This window comes from Anastrepha obliqua, chromosome 2 (assembly GCF_027943255.1).
Source record: "Anastrepha obliqua isolate idAnaObli1 chromosome 2, idAnaObli1_1.0, whole genome shotgun sequence".
NCBI classification, from domain to species: domain Eukaryota; kingdom Metazoa; phylum Arthropoda; class Insecta; order Diptera; family Tephritidae; genus Anastrepha; species Anastrepha obliqua.
The window spans coordinates 87,811,743-87,837,875 of record NC_072893.1 but is presented as its reverse complement, the minus strand read 5'-3'; the positions used below and the strand labels follow the sequence as shown (position 1 = coordinate 87,837,875).

General features: G+C 37.6%; 2 protein-coding genes across 5 annotated transcripts in view; one reads left to right on the top strand and one right to left on the bottom strand.

Moving 5' to 3' along the window:
* The window catches only part of LOC129237339 (ataxin-1), a 56,995-nt gene extending 48,181 nt beyond the window's left edge, over nucleotides 1-8,814 (top strand). For 3 of the 4 annotated variants that reach the window (XM_054872016.1, XM_054872018.1, XM_054872017.1), the window contains exons 2-4: nucleotides 2,595-4,459; nucleotides 4,538-4,757; nucleotides 6,668-8,814. In XM_054872016.1, coding sequence (XP_054727991.1) covers nucleotides 2,856-4,459; nucleotides 4,538-4,757; nucleotides 6,668-7,528 — 2,685 coding nt within the window. In that variant the 5' untranslated portion in view covers nucleotides 2,595-2,855 and the 3' untranslated portion in view covers nucleotides 7,529-8,814. Of the gene's footprint in view, nucleotides 1-2,265; nucleotides 2,317-2,594; nucleotides 4,460-4,537; nucleotides 4,758-6,667 lie in introns of those variants that run through there. The other variant, XM_054872019.1, reaches the window with a different exon arrangement.
* A 4,472-nt stretch (nucleotides 8,815-13,286) lies between these two features.
* LOC129238247 (uncharacterized) lies at nucleotides 13,287-24,455 on the bottom strand. The gene is made up of 2 exons (XM_054873287.1): nucleotides 24,215-24,455; nucleotides 13,287-13,540 (listed from the first exon to the last, which is right to left on the bottom strand). Exons 1-2 carry the CDS (start codon nucleotides 24,453-24,455, stop codon nucleotides 13,287-13,289), a joined length of 495 nt encoding a protein of 164 aa, XP_054729262.1.
* Nucleotides 24,456-26,133: the final 1,678 nt, after the last annotated feature.

The window sequence follows — 26,133 nt, the reverse complement described above, 5'->3', positions numbered from 1 at the left end:
ACAAAACCAATTGATTTTACTACTGCGTCTAAAACTTTGACGCCAAATACAAGCATTGTTTGTTCACTCTAATGTATGTCTCAATAGGTCATAACAATAACGCAGAACATTTTCTTTATTAGATTGTTTTAAGCCAGATGAATTATCAAAAACATGCCAAATTGTTTTTGCATCGAACCATTTGATACCGCTAAAAAAAGTTTTATCGCCCTATTTCCGCACTAATTACCAACCTCAACTCATATCAGTTTCATACTTATTATAGTTGTCATCTATATTTTTTATAAAGCTTGATAAAACCTGAAACAAACTGCTAAATATTGAATTGCAGCTGTTTCTAGTCGCTGGTTCCTCGGTAAGTTGCTTAAAACTCGACCGCAAAGTTCCTTCTAAAATCTCGGATAAGTAAGAAAGCTACCAGGAATACATGGTGAATTATGTGAGTTAAAGTCGAGCGTGTTTCGAAACCCGGAGAAACGGACCTCCTAAACTCATTACTTAATCAATTTTGTTGTCAGCGATTTGAAATTTCGACACAATATTCGTGAGGTATCATGTATTGCTCTATCTGGGTTCAATCCTGTCAAAGGTGGAGATAATTATAAGCAACTTTAGATTGTCTTACGATTGTCTGATTTCTGATTTCGCCATCAACTATGGGTTTTTGAAGATCTACGTTTATTATTGTTAGTATTATTTTATTTCTTGCTGTCGCGTCTATTGGAGGCACATATTGCCGTATCGCTAGTTAGCCGCTTGATGCAAGGCACACGCTGTTTACAGTCGCCCATCCTAGGCCAGGTGCTGGTCCTTTTTTGGTCCGCACATTCAACTATCCCCTACCTGAGAACGTGTCCGATGAGAGACCAGTAACTCCGCACGGAAAGATCTATGTTTGCTGCTGATATTATTTAAAGTATCTCAGATTGTATCCTTTATATGGCATCGATGATGATGAAATGGTATAATAGCGCTTTGTAGCCTTGCCTTAATTTAATTAATTAACCAGCTTGAGTCTGAAGTATTCGATTATGGCGGTCAAAAAGTATGCTATAAAACCAATATTGGTATGTACAAGCTTGTTAATAGTCGTTATTGGGCCACTTCAAACAGATGGAGTGAGTACACTACCAATTAATCCATTGTTTGTGATGCAATGAGGTTCCGCGATATTAGATATGTATATTGCCCCGATGCTAAGTAGCTCTCAATTCACGCAAAGTAGAAGTGGAGAAAAGGTTTACAGCTTACTAAACATTTGGAATAAGCACCAACCTTAAGCAAAGTCCCAACTTAACATGCACTTAATATAAGCAGTGTGGTGCTCACTAGATTACATTTTTAGTCAAGACATTTATAGATAATTTTGAGCAAAAATTTCTAGGTAACTACTTACAGGACATAAATCGAATTTAAGCTTGTGGAGTGTCAAAATATCAACCCTTGAGCCTAACCTCAAATTGAGTAAGCTTCAACTGGGCGAACTTATGTTTAAAAAAATCGACATAGGCGAGATGCGGATCGAATATCTTACCGCAGATATTTGTAATCTATAGTTTTTCATAATTCTCATATGTACATGAGTTGACCAATAAGTCCCCGAAAATTTAAATCAGAGATACTGAAAAAAACTTTTTAAAGTCTATACAGATGCTAATATTTTCAATAACGTTTTAGTCCACCCTCGTATGTGAATTTGATTATTTAATTTCTGCTACTAGTAGTTACAAAACTAACACAGTGTCCCACTGTTTAGGAGATGAGTAGAGCTCAAAAAATTTACTGAGCCAGAGAACGTTCTCTGGTTCTACCTCCGTTTTTATGATTATGAGCAACTGCACACCAAAATACATTTATGGGTAAATGTGTGCATATGCGTGCGTGTATGTTCTTACAACTTTATGAATATTTACATGCAGAGTTAGCTATCAGTTGGCATGTTTGTTTGTTTGTTTCTCCGTTTGTCTGTTAGCTGTCTGCTCTATCGATGTTGTGAGCTATGCACACACTCCATGTACATACACACATGCACACTCATATCTATGTTTAAACCTCGTTATGAACTTCGTCTTTGGCCCGTAGATCGTCTGTCCAACGATGCGCTCATCTCAACACGTCTGGCTAGTACTCGTATACACCTATTCAGTACAAGTTCAATAATCAAAGCGTAAAGTCATTGAACAAACGAGACAAACGATTTTAGAAACGGCGACGACGGTGACGGTGACGACGACGACGACGATGTCGATGAAACATCAAAACACCGAAAAGAGACCAAACGACCAAACGACCTATCGACAGCAACTTGCCCCAAAGGTTGTTTAAATTCTTTGATTTGTGTGCTTCTTCTTTCCAACTTTTAGAGCTTTTGTGTTGTCTGGTCGGATTCTTTTTATTTGGCATTTCAGTGGACAACAATTAGAAATTCTTTTGAGGTTTTATATGCTACATTTATGTGATTATTTTCTGTTTTTTGTGATGTTAAACTAAAGTAATAAAATAAAAATGGAATTGTGCTCAAAAGAAATCTCGAATTTAATCTTCAAAATTACGAAAAAATAATTTGTTGTCTTTTTTCTTTTTAAATTTTTTAGTTAATCCGTTGAGGTCATTATTTTTTATGCATCAATTCTGTGAACTGATTTATACGCGTGGAATGTTTTAAAGCGCCTTGAGCTGCGCATCAACAGTATAAGCAACGGACGAAGCGCATGAGTCGCGTCAGGCGTTCAGTAGCAGCAGCAGTAGTAAATCGGGTAGCAGTCGTTTGTCAAGTTAGCGCTGCGGTGGCTGTAGTAGCTGTATCAAAAGCGTGCGCTAAATATTTGTCATTGTCATTAACGTCAGAGTATTAAATGTTATCGGCTGTTGAAAATTTTGGCCCGTTGGTCGGTCCGGCTGTTGCACTCTCTCACCATCCCCATGCCGCGACGCATCATCTTCAAGCCATTCAACACCACCAGCATCCCGCTCAACGTGGCTATGCAGTGGACATAGTTTCCGCCACAGCCGCTGATGCCACTGTGCGCGTTACGGCTGCGCTATCGCCACCCACGTCAGTTCCCTCTGCCGTCAACATCACCACACAAGCTCCGCTCACACATACACAGTTAACGCAATTGAATACGTTGCAAGCGCTCAAGTTGCACCACCAAATTCAGCAACAGTACGAGCAACACCTGACAAATTTCCTGAACGCCTCCTCCCAGTCTTCCACAATAGCTGGCGTTACGGTGCTACCGCATCGCCCACAGGCACCAGTGGGCGCGCTCAACGAAACAGACATCTCATTGGCGCATAAGCAGCAGCAGCAACAACAAGAACAGCACCACTATCACCTACAACAGCAACAGCATATGCGAGAACAACAGTCAATCGGCGCTAATTTGACACGCTCCTCAAATGCGCCAAAGTATATGAACTCGGCGCGCGATACCACCACAACAATGATGCCACTTACTGAATTCACCCCACCACCAAAACTGAAACACGAACAACACACACATACGCTTGAAAATGGCCAATCTGGCCCCATAAATCTGGTCACAAATGCGAGCAATGCTTACGCGGGCAATGCGAATTACCAATTAGCCGCTAACACCAGCAGCAGCAGCAATCCCGCATCCATCGACAATAGTCGCCCGTCTTCCTCTTCCTCATCCGTAGATGTGGAGAATGATGAGAGCATGTCACCTGTGAGTAGTAATTCAGCGCAAGTCGGACGCAAGATTTTAGATCATGCGACGTTGCTCGGTGGCGGATCTGCCGCCAAACAGCCCACCTATAGCGAAACCAGCGCTTCTTCTGCCGCTGCTGCGGTAGTAGCCGCCTATCAATACAACTATTCTCAAATTTATGGGGGCGGTCGCCCAGCGGGCCTCTACAATGCACCCATTATTTTTACAGCACCCAATCCGCATGTTTCACAACATATAGTTCAGCATCCAAATGCCGTGCATGGCGCGCACGTGCCACCAGCCTACCTCGGTGCAATGGGCACACATTCACCAGCGATTTCTCCTGATGAAAGCGGTGTTTACCCCGCCGAATACTTGAAAGCGCTGCAAAACGCAGTAGCGGCAGGAGTTTTTCAAGCGGCGCCACCCCATTCAACGTCCGTTTTTCAAGCCTCACCGCTAGCCAATAGCAATTCCACGGCGTCTGCCGGTATAACTAAGTCGAGATTACGTAGCTCCGCTGCAGCAACTATGTCGGCGCCAGTGACTGTTGCCTCACCGCCAGCCAAAGGCGAACAACGCACCGCGACGACGACAAAACTCTCCACGGGTACTTATTTATATGAAAAAGCGAAAAGGTCACCACCTGATAAGCCGGCGGAAACAGAAAAATTCTTCAAGATACCCAGCGGTAAAGAAGGTTCGCTAAAGCATCGCATACTCACAAGGCCGGCGAGTGTTGACAAGACTACCACGACGCCCGGGAAGACACCTGTTATGCGGTGAGTTGTGTAGTGAAATTTTCACTTAAAGTAACCGTGTGAGAAGTTTTAATTTTACTCTGATTTGTTCTTCTTTAGCACTCACAACTCCACGTCGAGTTTCAAGAAGGGTTCATATATTGAACTTTCGAATGGTTCATTGCGTCGTGTGGAGGATATGCGCACAGAGGACTTCATACAATGCGCTGAGCGCAGCCCATATCATCAGTTAATCGAGTCCACGGTGGTGAAAATCAATAATAACTCGGCGTCGAATAGTGTTGTCATTGCATTTAGTTACGATCGGAATCAATCGAAGGTGAGTAGTTGCAAGGCAAATAAAAGCTATTAAGGAATCGCCTGAAGAAAAAAACGGAGAAAGTCACTTAAATGAAATAGTCGAGGGGAAGTGAAAGCATTGAAAAAATGCTTTTAAGCGAAGTATCTTTTTAGCGATTGCGGTTATGCGATTACAAATTTCAAACAGACTTAAAGCATTAATTAGTTTCTTCGACTATTTTTATACCCATGCGAGATAAGGGTATTATAATTTTTACCCACGTGTAGATGAGGGTATTATAATTTTTACCCACGTGTAGAAAAGGGTATTATAATTTTGTTCACATAACGGTTGTATGAAGCAGCATAAAGGAATCGAAATGGATATAGACTTATGTGCACCAAAATGCTTAGAATGATGAGAAGTGTCGATTTAGTCATGACTGTTCGTCGGTCAGGACGATAATTCGTACAAAAATTAGTACATTTCCAAGAGTCAAATAGTGCTAGTACATAAAGGCACCCACTGTCAAAGGTGCGTAATACCAACGTAGGTATTGCAAGTGCACGAAATTGGTCGGTTTTCATAAAAGTAAAAAAACGGCAAATAAACCAAACAACTATGAACCAAAAAAAGATATACGAGTATGACTCTAGTAAATGAGTGCACCTCATTAACATAGATCCGACATAAATATTATTTATATATATATATAATTGGCGCGTACACCCTCTTTTGGGTGTTTGGCCGAGCTCCTCCTCCTATTTGTGGTGTGCGTCTTGATGTTGTTCCACAAATGGAGGGACCTTCAGTTTCAAGCCGACTCCGAACGGCAGATATTTTTATGAGGAGCTTTTTCATGACAGAAATACACTCGGAGGTTTGCCATTGCCTGCCGAGGGGCGACGGCGACCGCCACATAAATATTATTTAGATCGGATAAAAGCCACGTGAAAACTAAATTTCTATCCGCCCGTCTGATGTTACGAGCTACAACTCTCGCTGTCTATGAGTTCGTTTGATTCCAAAAATTATTAGCCAGAATAAATTAGATTCTAGTAAAATATGCGCCGGCAACTATAGGGTTATTCAATAGGTGCGCTTCAACTTTTTTCCAATAGGGAGGGCGAACGACGCAATATTTTTTATTTTTCGCTTGTCATTTGTAAACTTCATTAGTATACATTTCATCATGGAACGCTACACACTTGAGCAACGATTGCAAATCGTCCAAATTTTTTATGAAAATAATCGTTCTGTGGCTGCTACTTTAAGAGCATTACGGCCATTTTACGGTCCATTTAACAAGCCGTCCCGTTTTGGGGTTATGTGAAGTCATTGGTCTACAGTAACAAGCCGGCGACGATTTGTGAGCTCAGAGCCAATATTGAACGCGAAATTGCTGGAATTTCGGCCGATTTATGCAAAAGAGTGGTCGAAAATTGGGTTCAACGATTGGACTTCGTAAAACGTACGTATATGTTCAAGCTCGATAATAAAAAAAAAATTAGTTAAAAAAGTCAAACCGTTTGTGTTTTATTCAAAAAAGTTCAAAAGTTGAAGCGCTCTTACTGAAAAACCCTATATATACCTGTAAAGTTCGGTGTGGAGCAAACTTAGTCTCCTTACGTGATTTTCCTTTCAATGCAGGAATTTAACCTTATAATTCAAAGGCTTTGAGTTCTGTACCTTGTAGAAAACTATCTCAAAATTTGCATGACATTCAGTTCATTTTCTCGTTTTCACTTGTTTTTTAGTGTAATTCTAATTATTAATAATAAAGAATACTATATATAGAATTTTTGGAGAATCAGCGATTACATACATATTTGTATAATTTTTTCTCCAGGCTTTCTTTTGCTACTTCTTTAAGCGATTTCTGTTAACTTTTTTCAAACCTTTTTCCGAATCATACTCAAATAACTAAAATCTCTCCCAATTTCATTTAGGTTGACATGGAGGTAACCACCGATCACCCGTTTTTTGTTTACGGCCAAGGTTGGGCATCTTGCAATCCCGAGTTATCCCTTAAAGCTTACGGCTTGAAATGTCAACGCTTACAAGTCGGCGACATTTGCATTTCCCTCACAAAACGAGAACCACCGAATATTAATTTAAGCAACAACAATAAAGGCAGTAATAGTAATAAGCACTTATATCCACATGAAGCGGCCACAACGTGCCCAACAACAAACGAAACACAATGTCTAGAACGCGATCTCCAACCACTCATACTCAGTGAAAATGTATATACCACGCATTTGAAACCCGCTAGCGCATGCCCGCCCACCGCACAATATCCCATACTGCGTAGCCCTCATGGTACAATGCATTTCATGCCACCACATCTGATTACCAATGCATCGATACATCCTGCCTATGGAGCTACGGACGGCTATGCGCGCTTCTCCTTTCCCACGTCGCAAGCGCAACCCTCACTACCCATGCATGCTACGCACACTCAACATACGCACGATACAACAGCCGCAGCAGCATCACAGTCGCAGTCGTCGTTACCTCCATCGAATAACACCAGACCAGAGCAGCGCGAGCAGTTGACATCAGCGTCGACGTCTGCATCAGCGTCAGAACGGAAACGCCGTTGGTCGGCGCCAGAAAGTTTCTCCAATAGTGAGGACGACGACGATGACGGAGAAGCGGGCCACTATGAACCGCCATTGCGGCAAAAGTCCGCACCGACGGCAGCGGTGAGCTGCAATTATAAGCCTTATATGCCGACCAATACGCCAAGTGCTGTGACGACAGCGACTGGTCAATTTAACTGTGATTTTTCAACAAACTACAAATAGCAAAAGATCTCAATGTTCGTGTGGGAGTATGTCAAGGTTAGGGTGTGTTGGGTTTGGGTACAGCACAGAAGCGGTAACAGAATAACAGAATATTTTGCACATACTTTTTAATGCATACACTTGTACACTACATTTTGCGTACAAATAGGCATAAAAAGTAGTTCTTGACGTCACAACTTTGTACGCAGCTCCCCAAATGTTTGCATCTGCATCGTCAGATATGTGTTTAAAGGCGTTTTCACCTCTTCCGCTGTTTACGCATACTTTCGTCAGGGCTGTCAAATTTCGTGTTGCTGAGTCATACGTAATCTTTGGAAAATGAGTCTCTCTTACGCTAAAGCATCTAAACCTTAGTTTCTTATTAGCGTTGCTCCTCCAGCTGCTTTCATTGTTGACTCTTCCACTTTGTCCCGATTTCCAACAATGTTTAAATCAAAACTGCGCTGATATATCGCACCCTAAATACAAAAGGATCACAACTCAAAATGTCCCTTCTGCTCAAATATGAACGAGACGTTATCAATAAAACGGTCCGCGGATGACATATGGCAAAAATAAATTTTTTGTTTTTTGGTAGGACTGTTATAAGCTTACATGGTAAATTTCAGCGTGATATGTCACATAGTTTGTTTTCTGTGCTACTGTTAACAAGTCAAGCTCGAGTGTGGAAAATTTTGAGTTGTGACCCTTTTGTATTTAGGGTACTATATATGAAGGGATGCCGGCCTCCAAGCTTTGTGAGCCAGTTTCTTATAGGAAATCACTTCCCAGTCCCGCCATTCTATAGGGATGCCTATAATCGCTGTGTTCATATGTGCATATGCGGAACTATCGCTATATACGTACATTATGTATTTAAGTATTTATATGTGTATGCGAGCTGTCAGCTTTTCTTCAAGTGTTTCGTTAATGCTAAGCAAATTACTGTAAAAATAGTTGTATATATATATATAGTTAGTTATAAAACCCATCAGGCGCGTACATATGTAGGCATATATGTGTGTACAATATATGAATATTCCAGGCGATGTACATATATGCAATATATATGTATGTAATACCATGTCAGACTGTACATTTGAAATTATAGCTATTTGTAAATGTAATGTAATTATTATTATAAGCACAACTAATAATATGTATTTATCATATGGGCGCATAAATGATACACGACTACACACAAGCATACATACATGTACTATGTAATTAATGTATTGTATTTAATGAAAAATATGTGTATAGTCCTGCAAAAGTCACTGCAATAAAGACTAAGTTTTAAAATTAAACGTTAGCCGCGTACGTGTATTTGTATTTGAATTATAAATCTGGACAACATGACAAGTAGGGCAAAAATCAAAGGTTATTACGAAATTTTTAAGAAAAATGCACATATTTCATATCGTGAGTGAAATTTAAAAAAACTTAGGGTTGGAAAAAAAATTAATCAAATGTAATGTAGCTACCTTTGCTGACGATACGTGCATTTTAGCATTGGAGATGATGAGACACAGTCCTCTCGCAAACTTCAGGAAGATGTTAACAAAATCAATGAATGGACTACAAAGTGGCGTATAAAACTTAATGAAGCCAAGTCACTTCATGTGGATTTTACAAACAAAAAAATTCAATATCATCCTGTATATTTTTCTGGCACGAAAATTCCTTACTCCAATACGGCGAAGTACTTAGGGATGACGCTTGATGCCAAACTATGCTGGAAAGAGCACGTTAAAGTAAAACACGTGGAATTAAACCTCAAAATGCAAAAATTAAACTGGCTTACTGGAAGGAGGTCTCCTCTTTCCATACAAAATAAACTTTTAATTTATAAACAAGTATTTAAACCTGTGTGGACTTATGGTATACAGCTATGGGGCTGTGCCAAACAAATGCATATCGAAAAAATACAACGATTTCAAAACAAGTTCCTAAAGAACGCAGTAAACGCGCCATGGTATGTGAGGAACACTGATTTATATCGTGACCTAAAGATGTCATTAGTATCAGAAGTTGTCAAACATTACGCTGTAGCTCATGCGAAAGACTCGAAAAACATACTAACCCGGAGGCTCGGCGACTTGCCAATTTAGATGACCAATGCCGGAGACTTAAACGAAAAAAACCAAATGATCTTGTTCCAGAAATTTTAATGACTGACAAATATATGTAAATTTCTGTCAGCTGTCTTCCAGTTATATACGTATTTCCTGTAAATACTGTTGAATTTAATAAAATAATATTACTTGATAGTTGTGAACTAAGTGTAATAGAATGAAATGTTTTTAAATATTTATAACGTTTCAATAAAAAAAAAAAAAAAAAAAATACCAGTCTAACGGTTAGACGCGATAGAAGTGAAACCTTCCGTAAAACAAACTGAGAGAGAATGAGACGAAAGCAGCATTAGGAGCGGGATAATTATAGGTTCATTATAATATTGCTATAAAGTTCATATTTTATTTTCTTCATTTTATTATTATTCATCCTCAATGTTTTCAATTTCAACAAATGATACGAGTGGCTTATGATAGCTAAAATATGATACAAATGCTTTGGTTTCGATGTTGTCAACATATCTTTGAAATACCGCGTCAATTGTTGTTTTTGATCGTGTTGTCGATTCAGTGCGATTGTTACACATTTTTAAATTGAATGTTGTATTGAGAAAGTCAATTGAAGGAACCGCTGTGTCCAATGTAAAATTTACGTTAAAATCGCCACTTAAAATCATTGGAACTTTATCGTAATCTTTTCTAAGTATCCGCGATACTTCTGGTGTATACTTTATTAAATTTTCGTGAATGAATTCCGTGATGCTATTTATTGATTTTTTTTTCTGTCGATATTCACGACACTTTTCTGTATTATTTTTCGGCATAATTGCGGTAAATATTTAAAAATGACAATATTTATGAATATAAAAATACACACGCGGTTGCTATTATGAGCGTCCCCAGCAAAACCTGCGTGACCGAAACTCTAACACAATTACATTTTTTTGAATGTTACAAACACATATGCACGCAGGTTTTGCTGGGGCGTGACCGAAACTCTAACACAATTACACATATGCACTCGTATTTGTTTGAAAATCGACTTTTTTTTTTTGGTTCTCCGTCACCTTTGGAAAATGTGTAAACAGTAAGCAAACTTTATTCATATATTTTTCCTCATTTTTGCATCAGTAAAATTAAACAAACGCCGTAGCCAAATGGGTTGGTGCGTGACTACTATTCAGAATTCACAGAAAGAACGTCAGTTCGAATCTCGGTGAAAACACCAAAATTAAGGAAAACTATTTTTCCAATAGCGCTCACCTCTCAGCAGGCAATGGCAAAACACCGAGTGTATTTCTGTCATGAAAAAAAGCTCCTCATAAACATATCATAAAATAAAATAAAATAATAAAAAAATTTTTTTTCTTGTGATTCGAACCAAGAATTTTGGATCGGAAGCTCACATTGCTAGCCGCTCGGTTATCGCGCCATGCTGTCGGCGCTGGCCTAAAAGTTATTTAGTTCGTCGCTACGTTTATATGTAATATTCGTAGCCAAGAGTGTCGCTTTTTTCGTTTCACTTTTTCTCAAATCACTCCCAACGATTCTAAAGAAGTTTTCACTTCAAAAAAAAAAAATATAATGGTGTTTTGTTGGTTCGCACGACAGTCGCGATCAAAGTCTGTTACCCCAAAAAAATTTTAAGAAATATTTACTGACTGAAATCCTTACTGACGCAATAAATTATTTTACATGGCAGGAAAAGAAATTTTTTTTTCATTTTCTGCTCCAAAATTTCTTTGAAGCACTTCCTTCCTTATGTAGCGCTACAACCGTGTGCCGGTTTTGGCCGAATCCAAAATGGCGCGCCAGTTGTTTTTGTCCTACGCTCGTTGCTGCCAGTTGGAAATCTCGAGAGAAGACACGTCCTGCCGCACTTGGTCTTTCCTACGGAGATGTGATCTTCCTCTTCCGCGCCTTCCTTATTGGGGTACCGTGTCGTAAATTCGCCTTGCTGAAGCGCCTTCTTTCATACGGGTGACATGGCCACGCCAGCGTACCCGTTGTATTATTACACCCTTAACTATTTATATGTCCCTATATATAGCTTCGTTTGTTTGTTAACAGTAATAGTAGCCCCGCCAGTTTCGGGTATATCATCTGTCATCTTCGTCTAGCTCATCTAGGGGTAGGCCCAGGAAACATGCTGTTTCGACGGGATGGGTCCAGAGGGAGAGGGGTGTTAGATGAGTCGGTTTTAGGGGGCATGTGAGAAGCTGGTTAGTGTCGTGCGGGGTGCCTTCACATGCCGGACATATGTTTGGTATGTCTATTCTGGAAAGGTAGGAGTTTAACCTGCTACAATATCCAGAACGTACTTGTGCCAGTGTTTCATGTGTCTCACGAGGAAGCTGGAGGTCTTCATCTGCTGTAGGTGGTGGTTGGACTCCGATTACGGCATTCACAGGACGGGAGCTTAAGAAGGTGGTGACGGTCTCCCGGTGAATGTCGTTTATTGACTGTCTAAATACTGTCAGGTCCAGTAGATTGCGGTCAGTTTTGTCCTGGATTTCGTGGGCGTCCCTATATATAGCTCATATAACTCGCTGTTCCACCGTACGCGGTACTCCTCACTTACGCGAAGAGGGTCAAAGATCTTACGCAGAAGTTTTCTCTCGAAGGTTCCCACAACTTTTTCATCCGCTGTTCACATCGTCCATACTTCTGCGCCATATATTAGAACGGGAATGATGAGCGTTTTTAGAGTGCCAGTTTAGTCCTTCTACGCGAGAGAGCTCTACTTCTTGGTTGCCTACTGAGCCCAAAGTAACATCTGTTGGCAAGAGTTATTCTCCGTTTGATCTCCAAGCTGACGTCATTTTTGTTAGTAATACTGGTCCCAAGGTAGACAAAGTCCTTCACAACCTCCAAATGTTGGTTGTCAACACAGACATATTGTCCAAGACGCGAAGACTCCCTGTGTGTTGACAGCAGGTACTTTGTTTTACGCTCATTCACCGCCAGATCCACATTGCTCGCCTCTCTTTTTAAACTGCAGTATGCCGAACATACAGCGCGGCGGGTTTCGCCGAGAATGTCGATGTCGTCGGCATATGTTGACGGCGCTTGTGGTAGCGCGCAACGTTTTGAAGCACTTCCTCGTAAGTAAAGGGTCTTTTAAAAGTAACGCCTAGATGCCAGTAGCGAATAATAACTGCACGGTAACTTTTTTCATGACAAGTAGACAAATGTATAATTTTGTACGATAGAGCAACTCATCAAAAGTATTGAAACTTATTATGAAAATGGTCGCACTTTAAGAACAACATATCGCAAAATACGTTATTTTTTTGGTAAAAAATTCATCGGAATGATTCGACAATGCAAAGGTGGGTTAAAAAATTTCACGAGACTGGTTTTGTCGAGGATACAAAAAGGACTGGCAAACCAAAAACCTGGACGTTCTGTTGAGAATATTGTTGCTGTAGCGCAAAGTACGGCTGAACAACCTTCAACCAGTCAATATCGATATCTCGAGTTCCTCAACAGCTAGGCATCCCTGAATCGACTGCTTGGTGCATCTTAACATCTTAGTGGACATTAAAGCTATGCCATTTTTCACTCGTAATTGTTAAGAGCCTTAGTTTGAATAAAAATAGTACAACCTGAAGGAATCTAAATTTTTACATGTTTTTTTATAAAGCAAGATGTAGGCGCGACATTTAGAAGCCCCTTTATTCAAATACCTTTATTATTATAATTTATTTTCCATAAACAAAAGTATACAAATCAAAGTAGTATGTCTTCACTGCCTCTATAGTAATAGCAACGTGCGTCGAACCAATTCCACCACTAGTCACATAAGCGCGTCCATCGCTATTGCTCTGATATACATTGATTTTCACATAGGTTACGACCGCGCCAGTGCCAGTGCTGGGATATCTTATATTTGCTGACACTGTAGTTGCAACATCAAAGTCGTTTGTGCTCGATTCACTCGACACTAAACTGTCACCTAAAAATTAAAAAAAAAGATATATTATGTGTACATATATCGGGTGTTTTTTTAGCTGCATGATAACTAACGATATCGATAACTATGGTTAGACACCTGAGAATGGCAAACTGTGTTGACATTTCTATTCAGCAAGGTTTGGCAAGTCATCACGAATCGTTTAACGCCAGAAAACCGTTTTCAAATTTTGTGTATTTATATTGAAAAGAAAAAAAATCTGTTCGCGCAGTTCATAGCGCAAAGTGTTGAAAGGAACGCCGAAATGCCGTTTCGTCGTCGTTCTCAAATTGTTGGACTACGTGGAAAATGTTACGTGAGAATCTTGGCTTACGTACCTACAATGAGCGATTGGGCTCATTTAGGTTTATTATCCAGATTTATTGGAGAAAGTAGTCAAAAATACATATGCCGGATATCATATTAAACAAATAAATGTCATGAAATTATCTACCAGATTATAATACAAAAATGCGTTCCAAAAATATTTCTGTTTCGTATTATCATTTTAAGTTGTCAAGCTCTTAAGGGGTTAGGGGTAGTCAGAATTTTCAAAAAATTGGATTCTCTTATTTTTGCAGTTTCTTAAAGTATAATATCTTAAAAATATTGTGTGAAAATTTGAAGTGAATCCGACAAATACTTTTCGAACAAATAACAAAGGGCGCTCCGGAGCTTTCGGCAGCAAGTAGCTAGAAGCAGGTGCAAGCAACCGACTTCTCGGGTTTTATGTGTATGTGTAAGTATACCTAAAAATATATATTCCCTATATACATATAAAGGGAGTTTTTTTAGAGGTTCGGTTTTCAAGATGAAATAAAACGTATATAATTTAATGTTATGGCCAAGAATTTAGCTTTATTATAAAGATAAGGGTTCGCCATTATGTTTTAAAAATGATTTCGGGCAAGTGGCCGCCGCGGCTGGCTCGAATAAATTCCAGCCGAGAGGCCCAATTTTCTACCACTTTTTGCAGCAATTGGGGCCGTATGTCAGCAATAACGCGCCGAATATTCTCTTCCAAGACGTCAATCGTCTCGGGCTTATCTGCGTAGACAAGCGACTTCACATAGCCCCACAAGAAATAGTCCAGCGGTGTTATATCGCACGATCTTGGAGGCCACGCCACAGGTCCACGGCGCGAAATAATGCGCTCACCAAAAGTTTCCTTCAATAAATCGATTGTTGCGTTGGCTGTATGGCATGTAGCGCCATCTTGTTGGAACCAAAGGTCGTCCACATCAACATCGTCCAATTCACGCACGAAAAAGTCATTAATCATGGCTCTATAGCGCTCTCCATTGACTGTAACATTATGGCCGGCTTCATTTTTAAAGAAATATGGACCAATGATTCCCTCTGCCCATAGAGCACACCAAACAGTGACTTTTTGAGGATGTAACGGCGTCTCAGCAATGGCTTGTTGATTATGTTCACTCCAAATGCGACAATTTTGCTTATTGACATACCCATTCAACCAAAAGTGAGCTTCATCGCTGAACAAAATTTTCTTGTGAAAATTGGGATCGGTGGCCATCTCGTTTTGGGCCCAAATTTGCACGATTTGCAAACGTTGTTCAGGTGTAAGTCTATTCATTATGAAATGGCAAACCAAACTGAGCATAAATCAAGTGACAGCTGTCAAAAAGACCATCTACGAAAATGGCACTACTCAACTTGAAAACCTAACCTCTAAAAAAAACACCCTTTATTTACAATTTGTAGGTAGTACAAGTGCTGAAAAATATTTTTTTGTTGTATGCCTGTAGTCGATAGTAAAACTTTAAATGCGTTTTTCTCAAAACTATCTTTTTTGAACTGGTGATCACCATAACTTAAGGGGTAACACCACTGTAGAAATTTCAAAAAATTGATTTTTTTTATAAGCTTAAAAAATTCTTTGAACCTTTTAAAATACAGAACAAAAAGTTTTATATGTTACCGAAGTCTATTTCATAAATATTTTAAGCTTTTAACCAAGCGTTGGTGACTGCTACCTAACGACTTCTCCAAATTTCCAAATTTTAAACGCGTTTTTCTCAAAACACGTTTTCTGAAATTGGCACGCAGCATAACTCAAATAATTTTAAATATTTTTAATCAGGTTTTTCACTACGTCTGTATAATAACCTTCTTAAGAGAAGAGCGTAGGGGATTTTCGATAGATTAATTTAAACGATTGTTATAATTATCTAAGTGCTGCTTTTTTAGTCCAAAATAGAGTTTTTTCCTTCAAATGCTTGCTAATTCCACAAAAATAAATATTTTTTAAATCCCCTACGTGTTTCTCTAGCTATTCTTATCTAGATTAAGAAAAAAAATGTTTCTTTGTTCCAGATTAAAATTTGCACCCTCTGTGCTGCGTGCCGCGGAGCTCCTTCAAGAGAAACCACATTACAAAAATGTCTCCAATGCCGCCATTTTGTAAACTTTTTCGATCAAACTTTGTAGTTTTGTATTTTAGTATATAAGTAATAACTTCCCAAATCAGAGTGATTGTTTCCCCTTTCCTTCTATACAAAAAAATTCTTTAAAAATCGTGTTTATTTTACGCGTGTACAGTGGTGTCACCCCTTAAAGTAAATTTCAATAAAGTGTATACTGCTTTTGAAAAATATAAAAAACTCGTGCCTGAAAGATTTTTTTTTTTTTAATTCGATTTTTTTTAACAATTAATTGTCGGTATTTTTCTCGAAAATCTGAAAAATATTTCCTGAGGCCGCCATATTGTTAATTTTGAAAAAAAGCTTCGATCAGGCACAAGATTATCTATGTATTAATAAAACGAATATGATCGAACTAAAAGAAATGATGAAACAATTAATGACCCAAATGACAAGTATGATGAACATATTAACAATGCTCGTTCCCAACTAGATGAACGAAAGGAATAAAATTAATTTAGCTATATGGAATGCGAATGGGCTTGCTCGCCACGTTCTGGAACTTAAATCATTCTTAATAAATAAATCAATCGATATAATGTTGATCTCTGAGACTCATGCCACTGACAAAACTTTTGTTAACATACCGAACTATAATACGAGTATACATTACACAAATGAACCCGACAACAAAGCACACGATGGGACAGCAATTATTATCAAAATAAATATTAAATACATTGAACTGAAGGTATACAGAGAAAAAAAACATCCAAGCAACCACAATAGCCATAGAAGACTCAAAAGGGCAAATAGCAATATCTGCAGTCTATTGTCCCCCCAAATATAACAACACAAAAGAACAATACCTACATTATCTAAAATCGCTAGGGAATCGTTACTTACCCGAAGGAGGAGACTACAATGCTAAAAACATACTTTGGGGGTCAAGGTTAACAAATAAAAAAAGGGAGGCAATTAAGTGAAGTAATAGTCGGTTTATTAGCACAGGTGAGCCAACCTACTGGCCAACAGATGCGAAAAAACAACCGGACTTAATTGACTTCTACACCATTAAAAATATGTCGTATGAAAGTCTGACAATAAAATCATGTTTAGAGCTATCCTCAGACCATTCTCCATTAATTATGACCTTACTTGGACCTATTAAAATAAAACAATCTCTGGGCCTATATAATTATAGAACGAATTGGACTAATGCTTGTCAAATATTAGAACAAAAACTCAAAATAAATACATATATCACTGAAAACTCAAGATGAAATTGACTCCGCTATTGTATATCTCAATGATTGCGTAATACAAGCAGTTACTTCCTCTACACCAACACCGAAAATGACAAATAAAGAAAATATCCCAACTTACATTAAAGAGAAAATCGGCGAAAAAAGAAAACTCCGCAAAGCTTGGCAAACCACCAGACATCCAGCAGATAAAACCAAACTTAATAAGGCGACAAATGAGCTAAAAGTATTACTTGCAAAACATAAGGAGAGTAAACTTCGAAATTATATGGCAAACCTGGGAACGGCAGCATCTACAAATTACTCCTTATGGAAAGCAACAAAACACATTAATGGCGCTGTAATACATAAACCTCCCATCAAAACAGCAGCCGGCACATGGGCAAAAACAAGCAAAGAAAAAGCCGATACCCTAGCCAAACACTTCTTAGACACATTTATAAGCGAAATGGATAATCAAAACATTAACATTAAATCTGATAACATAATAAACGTTCCGCAAATCAAAACAAAAAAGACCACTATAAGCGAAATTAAAAATTAAATAAGACAGCTAAACGATAAAAAAGCTCTAGTATATGATCTAATAAATGGAAAATTTTTAAAAGAACTACCTGAAATAGCATTGCAATTCATAAGAAATATATTTAATTGCATGTTAGAGACTAAATACTTCTCACTACTATGGAAAATTGCTCAAATTACCGCTATACCCAAACCAGGAAAAGATGCCACCAAAACTGCCTCATATCGACCCACCAGCTTATTGCCAATACTTGCAAAAGTGTTTGAAAAAATATTGTTCGACCGACTAGAACCAATTTTGAGAGCAAAAAAGAGGATGCCTGTAAAGTCGGTTTACTGACGATAGTTTAACGTGATAACGTCATAAGAAAATACTGATTGAATGGTTGCATTTTTCAAAAGAAAATTTTAATTTTATTTGTTTGATAGATATTTTGTATGGATATAGAGAATGAGTTAACATTAACATAACATAACATAACATAACATAACATAACATAACATAACATAACATAACATAACATAACATAACATAACATAACATAACATAACATAACATAACATAACATAACATAACATAACATAACATAACATAACATAAGATAACATAACATAACATAACATAACATAACATAACATAACATAACATAACATAACATAACATAACATAACATAACATAACATAACATAACTTAACATAACATAACATAACATAACATAACATAACATAACATAACATAACATAACATAACATAACATAACATAACATAACATAACATAACATAACATAACATAACATAACATATCATAACATAACATAACATGCTGTTCAAGCAAGGTAGCGACGCATGAGCAAGATAACGACGCATTTTTTGGTGCGTGCAGCCGGCTACATAGAATTATAAGACGTTATCACGTCAAAAAATAATAATAACATTAAAAGAACAGGTATTATTAACAAACTTGGTTTTATTTTAAATTCTTCAAGTGAATCGAATTAATAATAATCAATAAGAAGGCATATGCAAATACAAATACGTCAATTTATATATGTACATATGCGCATATACATACACATATACGCTCACTTAAGTAGGAGAGAGCAAGATGTCGAATGTTGTCGTTCGTTTGCTTTGTTTGCTTTGTCGTTCCTTCCGCGCTTTCGCTTGCAGTTCATTCAATGCAATGAGCAAGGTAACACTAATATGAGCAAGGTAACACTAATGAGCAAGGTAACGCTAAAGAGCAAGGTAACACTAATGAGCAAGGTAACGACAAATGAGCAAGGTAACGACAAATGAGCAAGGTAACGGCAATGAGCAAGGTAACGACATATGAGTAAGGTAACACTAATGAGCAAGGTAACACTAATGAGCAAGGTAACACTAATGAGCAAGGTAACACTAATGAGCAAGGTAACACTAATGAGCGAGGTAACGACACATTTTTTCGTGCGTGCAGCCTGTTAAATCGAATTATAAGACGTTATCACGTCAAAAAGTGATACCAAGCCATCAATTCGGATTTAGACGGCAACACTAAACACTCCAACAAATCCACAGGGTTACTAACAAAATACTTAACGATATGAATGACAAAAAATATTGTGTAGCTGTATACCTGGACATTGCAAAAGCCTTTGATAAAGTTTGGCATAAAGGACTTTTGCATAAGCTCAAACGAATCTTTGCACAAAACTACTTTGAACTTTTGAAGAGCTACATAACTGATCGAAAATTTTATATAAGATATGAAGACGAATATTCCGATATTCTACCAATGACAGCTGGAGTACCGCAAGGCAGTGTATTAGGTCCTCTCTTATATCTAATATACACCGCAGATGTGCCAACTCCGACAACAGATAATGCAATGATAGCAACGTTCGCGGATGATACTGTATTAAGGGCACCAAACAATGACGAAAAACTGGCGACCTTTACACTTCAAAAATTAATAAACAAAACAGTAAATTGGTTTGACGAATGGGGTATAGAAGTTAATAAAGACAAAACTATACAAGTTATATATACAAACTAAAGACATCAAAATATAGTCTTACCTTAAAAAACAACAAAATAAAAATCTGCCCAGCAACAAAATATCTTGGAATAACTATTGACGAAAAACTAACATGGAAACAACATATCATTAAAAATAAGTACCGGCTAATCGGACGAGCATCAAAACTATCACTCTATAATAAGGTGACTATATACAAAACAATTATTACTCCTATCTGGAAATACGGAATAGAAATATGGGGAACGGCTAAAAACACAAATCTTCAGCTCATACAGCGAACACAATCCAAAGTATTACGAAATATAGCAAATGCTGGTTGGTTTATTTCCAATGAAGCCATACATCGTGACTTAAACGTAGACACAATCCAAGAAACAATCACAAAATGTAGCACTAAGCATATACAGGGACTGTTAGTCCACCAAAACGAACAAATGCGTAAAATAGTACCAGCAGAAAATATCAAACGAAGATTAAAACGGCTCACACCGACTGACCTAACTACAAGATTTACAGTGTAATTACAAAAACAAAATAATAATAATAATAACAGATTCTTCTTACATTGGTAAAGGAACATAATATGTAGACCCAAATTGTACAAAAATTACATATTGTTAATATACATATAACAGACTGTAATAAATAAAGGGGATATAAAAAAAAATACCAGTCTAACGGTTAGACGCGATAGAAGTGAAACCTTCCGTAAAACAAACTGAGAGAGAATGAGACGAAAGCAGCATTAGGAGCGGGATAATTATAGGTTCATTATAATATTGCTATAAAGTTCATATTTTATTTTCTTCATTTTATTATTATTCATCCTCAATGTTTTCAATTTCAACAAATGATACGAGTGGCTTATGATAGCTAAAATATGATACAAATGCTTTGGTTTCGATGTTGTCAACATGTCTTTGAAATACCGCATCAATTGTTGTTTTTGATCGTGTTGTCGATTCAGTGCGATTGTTACACATTTTTAAATTGAATGTTGTATTGAGAAAGTCAATTGAAGGAACCGCTGTGTCCAATGCAAAATTTACGTTAAAATCGCCACTTAAAATCATTGGAACTTTATCGTAATCTTTTCTAAGTATCCGCGATACTTCTGGTGTATACTTTATTAAATTTTCGTGAATGAATTCCGTGATGCTATTTATTGATTTTTTTTTCTGTCGATATTCACGACACTTTTCTGTATTATTTTTCGGCATAATTGCGGTAAATATTTAAAAATGAAAATATTTACGAACTAGCAAACCCCGCCCCCTTCGCTGGGCACACTAAAATAGAATAGATATGGTTTAGAACAGAAAATATATGGTTTTCATATTATTTATTTCTTTATTCTTTATTCAATCGCTATGGCATAAACAATATTTTTTGTTTTTCTATTTGTTTTTGAGTAAATATAAAATACAAATTGAAAATCAGGAAAAAAGAAGATTGTTTTTAAATTTCAAATCAACGCAAATGAATAACTAAGAAACAACCGTCTTTTTCCTGATCATCCATGAATTTTTCGTTTCAATTTATATGTTTTATTAAGCATTGGAGCTTTTTTAACCATTATCCATTTATATTTTTCAAAAAAAAAAAAAACGAAAAAAATTGTTTTTTCCACGAACACATAATTTCATTCGGATTTCACATTAAATTCTCAAATTTCGTAAGAAATTATTCACTGTTCCAAAATCCACTCCAAAAAAATTCACAAACAATTTTTACATGTTGCACTTACGCTTTTTCCTTATGGCATCCAAATCAGAAAGAAATATTGACACATTGTAACTCACACTGTCAATTTGACAGTTCAGTTCCGCCCCAAGCGTTAAAAAAGTAAGCGACATTATGGCTGGCTCAAAAGAACGCTGTACCCGTTGCCAGTGCTCCGAATTACAACCAAACTTTACGAAACCCATTTTCAATACTTACTTAACAATGTGCGTAAGTTTGGTTTAATTCGGTGCAAAGACACGGCGGGTCCACGTTTTGGCATATATTTCGAGACCCTAGTCATCAATAGGTATGAAAATTACCCCGTATTAAAGCACTTATCAACAGCTTTCATTTGATATCCATATTGTACAAACACATTCTAGGGTCCACGTTTTGGTCTCTATCTCGAGACCCTAGTCACGGAGCGGATGGAAATACTCTGAACTAAAGCATTCACCAACAGCTTCCATTTGATACCCATATTGTACATACACATCCGAAGGTTACCCGGGTCCACGTTTTGACCTATATCTCGAGACCCTATCTACCAATAGGTATCCATACTATACGGAAACCATCTTCAATACCTCCTTAACAATGTGTGTAAGTTTGGTTTAATTCGGTGCAAAGACACGGCGGGTCCACGTTTTGGCATATATTTCCAGACCCTAGTCATCAATAGGTATGAAAATTACCCCGTATTAAAGCACTTATCAACAGCTTTCATTTGATACCCATATTGTACATACACATCCGAAGGTTACCCGGGTCCACGTTTTGACCTATATCTCGAGACCCTATCTACCAATAGGTATCCATACTATACGGAAACCATCTTCAATACCTACTTAACAATGTGTGTAAGTTTGGTTTAATTCGGTGCAAAGTCACGGCGGGTCCACGTTTTGGCATATATTTCGAGACCCTAGTCATCAATAGGTATGAAAATTATCCCGTATTAAAGCACTTATCAACAGCTTTCATTTGATATCCATATTGTACAAACACATTCTAGGGTCCACGTTTTGGTCTCTATCTCGAGACCCTAGTCACGGAGCGGATGGAAATACTCTGAACTAAAGCATTCACCAACAGCTTCCATTTGATACCCATATTGTACATACACATCCGAAGGTTACCCGGGTCCACGTTTTGACCTATATCGCGAGACCCTATCTACCAATAGGTATCCATACTATACGGAAACCATCTTCAATACCTCCTTAACAATGTGTGTAAGTTTGGTTTAATTCGGTTCAAAGACACGGCGGGTCCACGTTTTGGCATATATTTCCAGACCCTAGTCATCAATAGGTATGAAAATTACCCCGTATTAAAGCACTTATCAACAGCTTTCATTTGATACCCATATTGTACATACACAACCAAAGGTTACCCGGGTCCACGTTTTGACCTATATCTCGAGACCCCAGTCACGGAGCGGCATGAAAGATACTCTGGACTAAAGCATTCACCAACAGCTTCCATTTGATACCCATATTGTACATACACATCCGAAGGTTACCCGGGTCCACGTTTTGACCTATATCTCGAGCCCTATTTCCAAAATAAAATATGATCCATGTTACTCGTAGATGATGTAGCTTTCGAATGGTGAAAGAATTTTTAAAATCGGTCCAGTAGTTTTTAAGCCTATTCGTAACAAACAAACAAACAAAGTTTTCCTCTTTATAATATTAGTATAGATATAAAAATACACACGCGATTGCTATTATGAGCGTTCCCAGCAAAACCTGCGTGACCGAAACTCTAACACAATTACATTTTTTTGAATGTTACAAACACATATGCACGCAGGTTTTGCTGGGGCGTGACCGAAACTCTAACACAATTACACATATGCACTCGTATTTGTTTGAAAATCGACTTTTTTTTTGGTTCTCCGTCACCTTTGGAAAATGTGTAAACAGTAAGCAAACTTTATTCAAATATTTTCCCTCATTTTTGCATCAGTAAAATTAAACAAACGCCGTAGCCGAATGGGTTGGTGCGTGACTACTATTCAGAATTCACAGAGAGAACGTCAGTTCGAATCTCGGCGAAAACACCAAAATTAAGGAAAACTATTTTTCTAATAGCGCTCACCCCTCAGCAAGCAATGGCAAAACACCGAGTGTATTTCTGCCATGAAAAAAAGCTCCTCATAAACATATCATAAAATAAAATAACTGTATAAAAAAATTTTTTTTCTTGTGATTCGAACCAAGAATTTTGGATCGGAAGTTCACATTGCTAGCCGCTCGGCTATCGCGCCATGCTGTCGGCGCTGCCCTAAAAGTTATTTAGTTCGTCGCTACGTTTATATGTAATATTCGTAGCCAAGAGTGTCGCTTTTTTCGTTTCACTTTTTCTCAAATCACTCCCAACGATTCTAAAGAAGTTTTCACTTCAAAAACTAATTTCCCTTGTCCGATTGATTTTAGATGAATCTCCAAGGAATTGGGATGGTCACCGCAAGGGGCTTCTGAAGAAACGGGCTCCACACAAACAGCGATAACTTTTACATTATTCATTTTTTTTTTGAAATTTTGCCAAAGTCAAGTCAAAACATGAAGTATTAATGCTATGGTTTTATTTTAGAAATAAAGCAACTGATTAGCAAAAAAAGTTATTGAAAATCATCATTTTCTCGGGCCTCTGACTACCCCTAACCCTTTACAAACACTCACCCGATATAAAATATTAGAACAATGCATATATATGTATGTTTGTACAACTACACTTATACTCACCAGAAACCCTTCCGGTACCCAAAGTATAGGTGGTCACACTCCTGGCCTGCCGATGCATCGAACGACCTTCAATTGCTGTCTTTGTCGCCGTCATCTCTACAGCATCCGGATATTCCTCGAGTATTTTATTCATCTCCTCGGGCGTAACCACTTTCACAATCAAATTTGTCCCTTCCACGTTTTCTACCAAATGGAAAAGCGCGGTGGCCAAGAGGCCTATCAAAGCGATGCGGTATTGCATTTTATTTGTGTTGTGAACAAAATTACTTATTCACACCATTCATAAGTTAACTTAAACCAAATATTAAGGTGAGGAAGCTTATATAGGCATCGGATAGGTGGTGGTTCGAAAACTGTTGCCGTCGAAGTTATCTTTCACATTTCTTATCACACTACCACAGTTAGTTTTCATTTCCATTTGCGCACCTACACACTCACACTTCCAAAAATATATGTACTGATGTATTTTACATATTTGGACTTTTTTGCAGCGCCTTAAGCTAAAAAATTAATTAAAATATAAAAAGATTGTGCAGTGTTTTAATTGGAAAATATGTCAGTGATTTTTTAATACCGACTTACGTATTGGATTGGAGATAATATGCTTTCGCCAAACTACATACATACATATATCCGTATCTTTAACATATTTATTTATTGGGTGCCATATTAAGACCGCCTATTTTGAATTCACCGCCTTGCTATTTTGGTGTCAACCGTTCAGCGTAGTTCGTGAACAACTGCCATGTGTACAGGAAACATTGAGGTTTACTCAAAGAGAACCGCTCGTAGGCACAACGCATAGCCACTTTGAAAATCCACTGCAGAAACTGTACGAAAACGTCTTTATTTCGCACTGTGGCGAAATAAGTTAACCAGCAAAGTTGTACCAGCAAAGTCGTCGTTGATTTCAGAAGAAGATTCATGGCAAAAACCAAATACCCATTGCTGAGCTAACAGACGAGACTTGAAAAGCCGTTCATGAAACTGACCCGGGCCCTTGCGAAAATTTTATCAAAATACCAACGCCAACATCTCGAGGCGGCCATTTATTGCATTTTGTGTTGTACACACAACCTTCTCTGTCATTTTTATAATAAACGCATGCAGTCATAGTGGGATACCTTATATTTGTAAACACCTGTTAAAAAAAATAATAGTTTATTCCTAATTTGATAATTTGCAATCTTTCTGCAATAAATTGATTTGCTTCATTCGTCTACCTTTTGTTGACTGTAACAGATAATCAGTTTATGGCAATTGTCGGTTTTTTTTTTGTTTACAGTTCATGTGTGCCTATGCACAAGAGCATTTCCGTAGACACTGCTTCCCATTAGAAATATTTTAATCTTGCTTTTATTCAATTTTCTTTCCTGTACAATACACCCTGTGGTATGCGTCTTTCATAAACGCGAAGCACTCAGTTTTATACCGGATATGCACCAGTTCTATCTTAGACGCAACCCGTAAACACTGATATCTGTGACAAGTTGATTTTTTCCTTTCCTTTTTTAATGGCGGAAATGCACTCGGAGGTTTGCCATTGTGAATAAAGCTGTGATTCTAGATATAAATATATACGCAGTTCAATTTATAAATATTATTTATTGGAAATATTTATAACCAAAAAGGGATTTAGTTGGATGAATTTTGAAATAAAAGCTTCAGCTCTACTTCTATTTTTTATTCATTTTATGAAAGTTTATTTTAAGGTTTAATAAATTGGTTTGGGGAAAAAGAAACCCATTATTTATGGTCGATTTTTAGCTTCTGAGCGATGCTACGACTACTAACATGCCGGTTAACTTCGATTATTTCTTTGATTATATTGACATTTTTGACGACAGGCCTGCCGGTGCGAGGTGCATCTTTAACATCAAAAATGCCTGTACGGAGTCGATGAAACCAAAATTGCACGA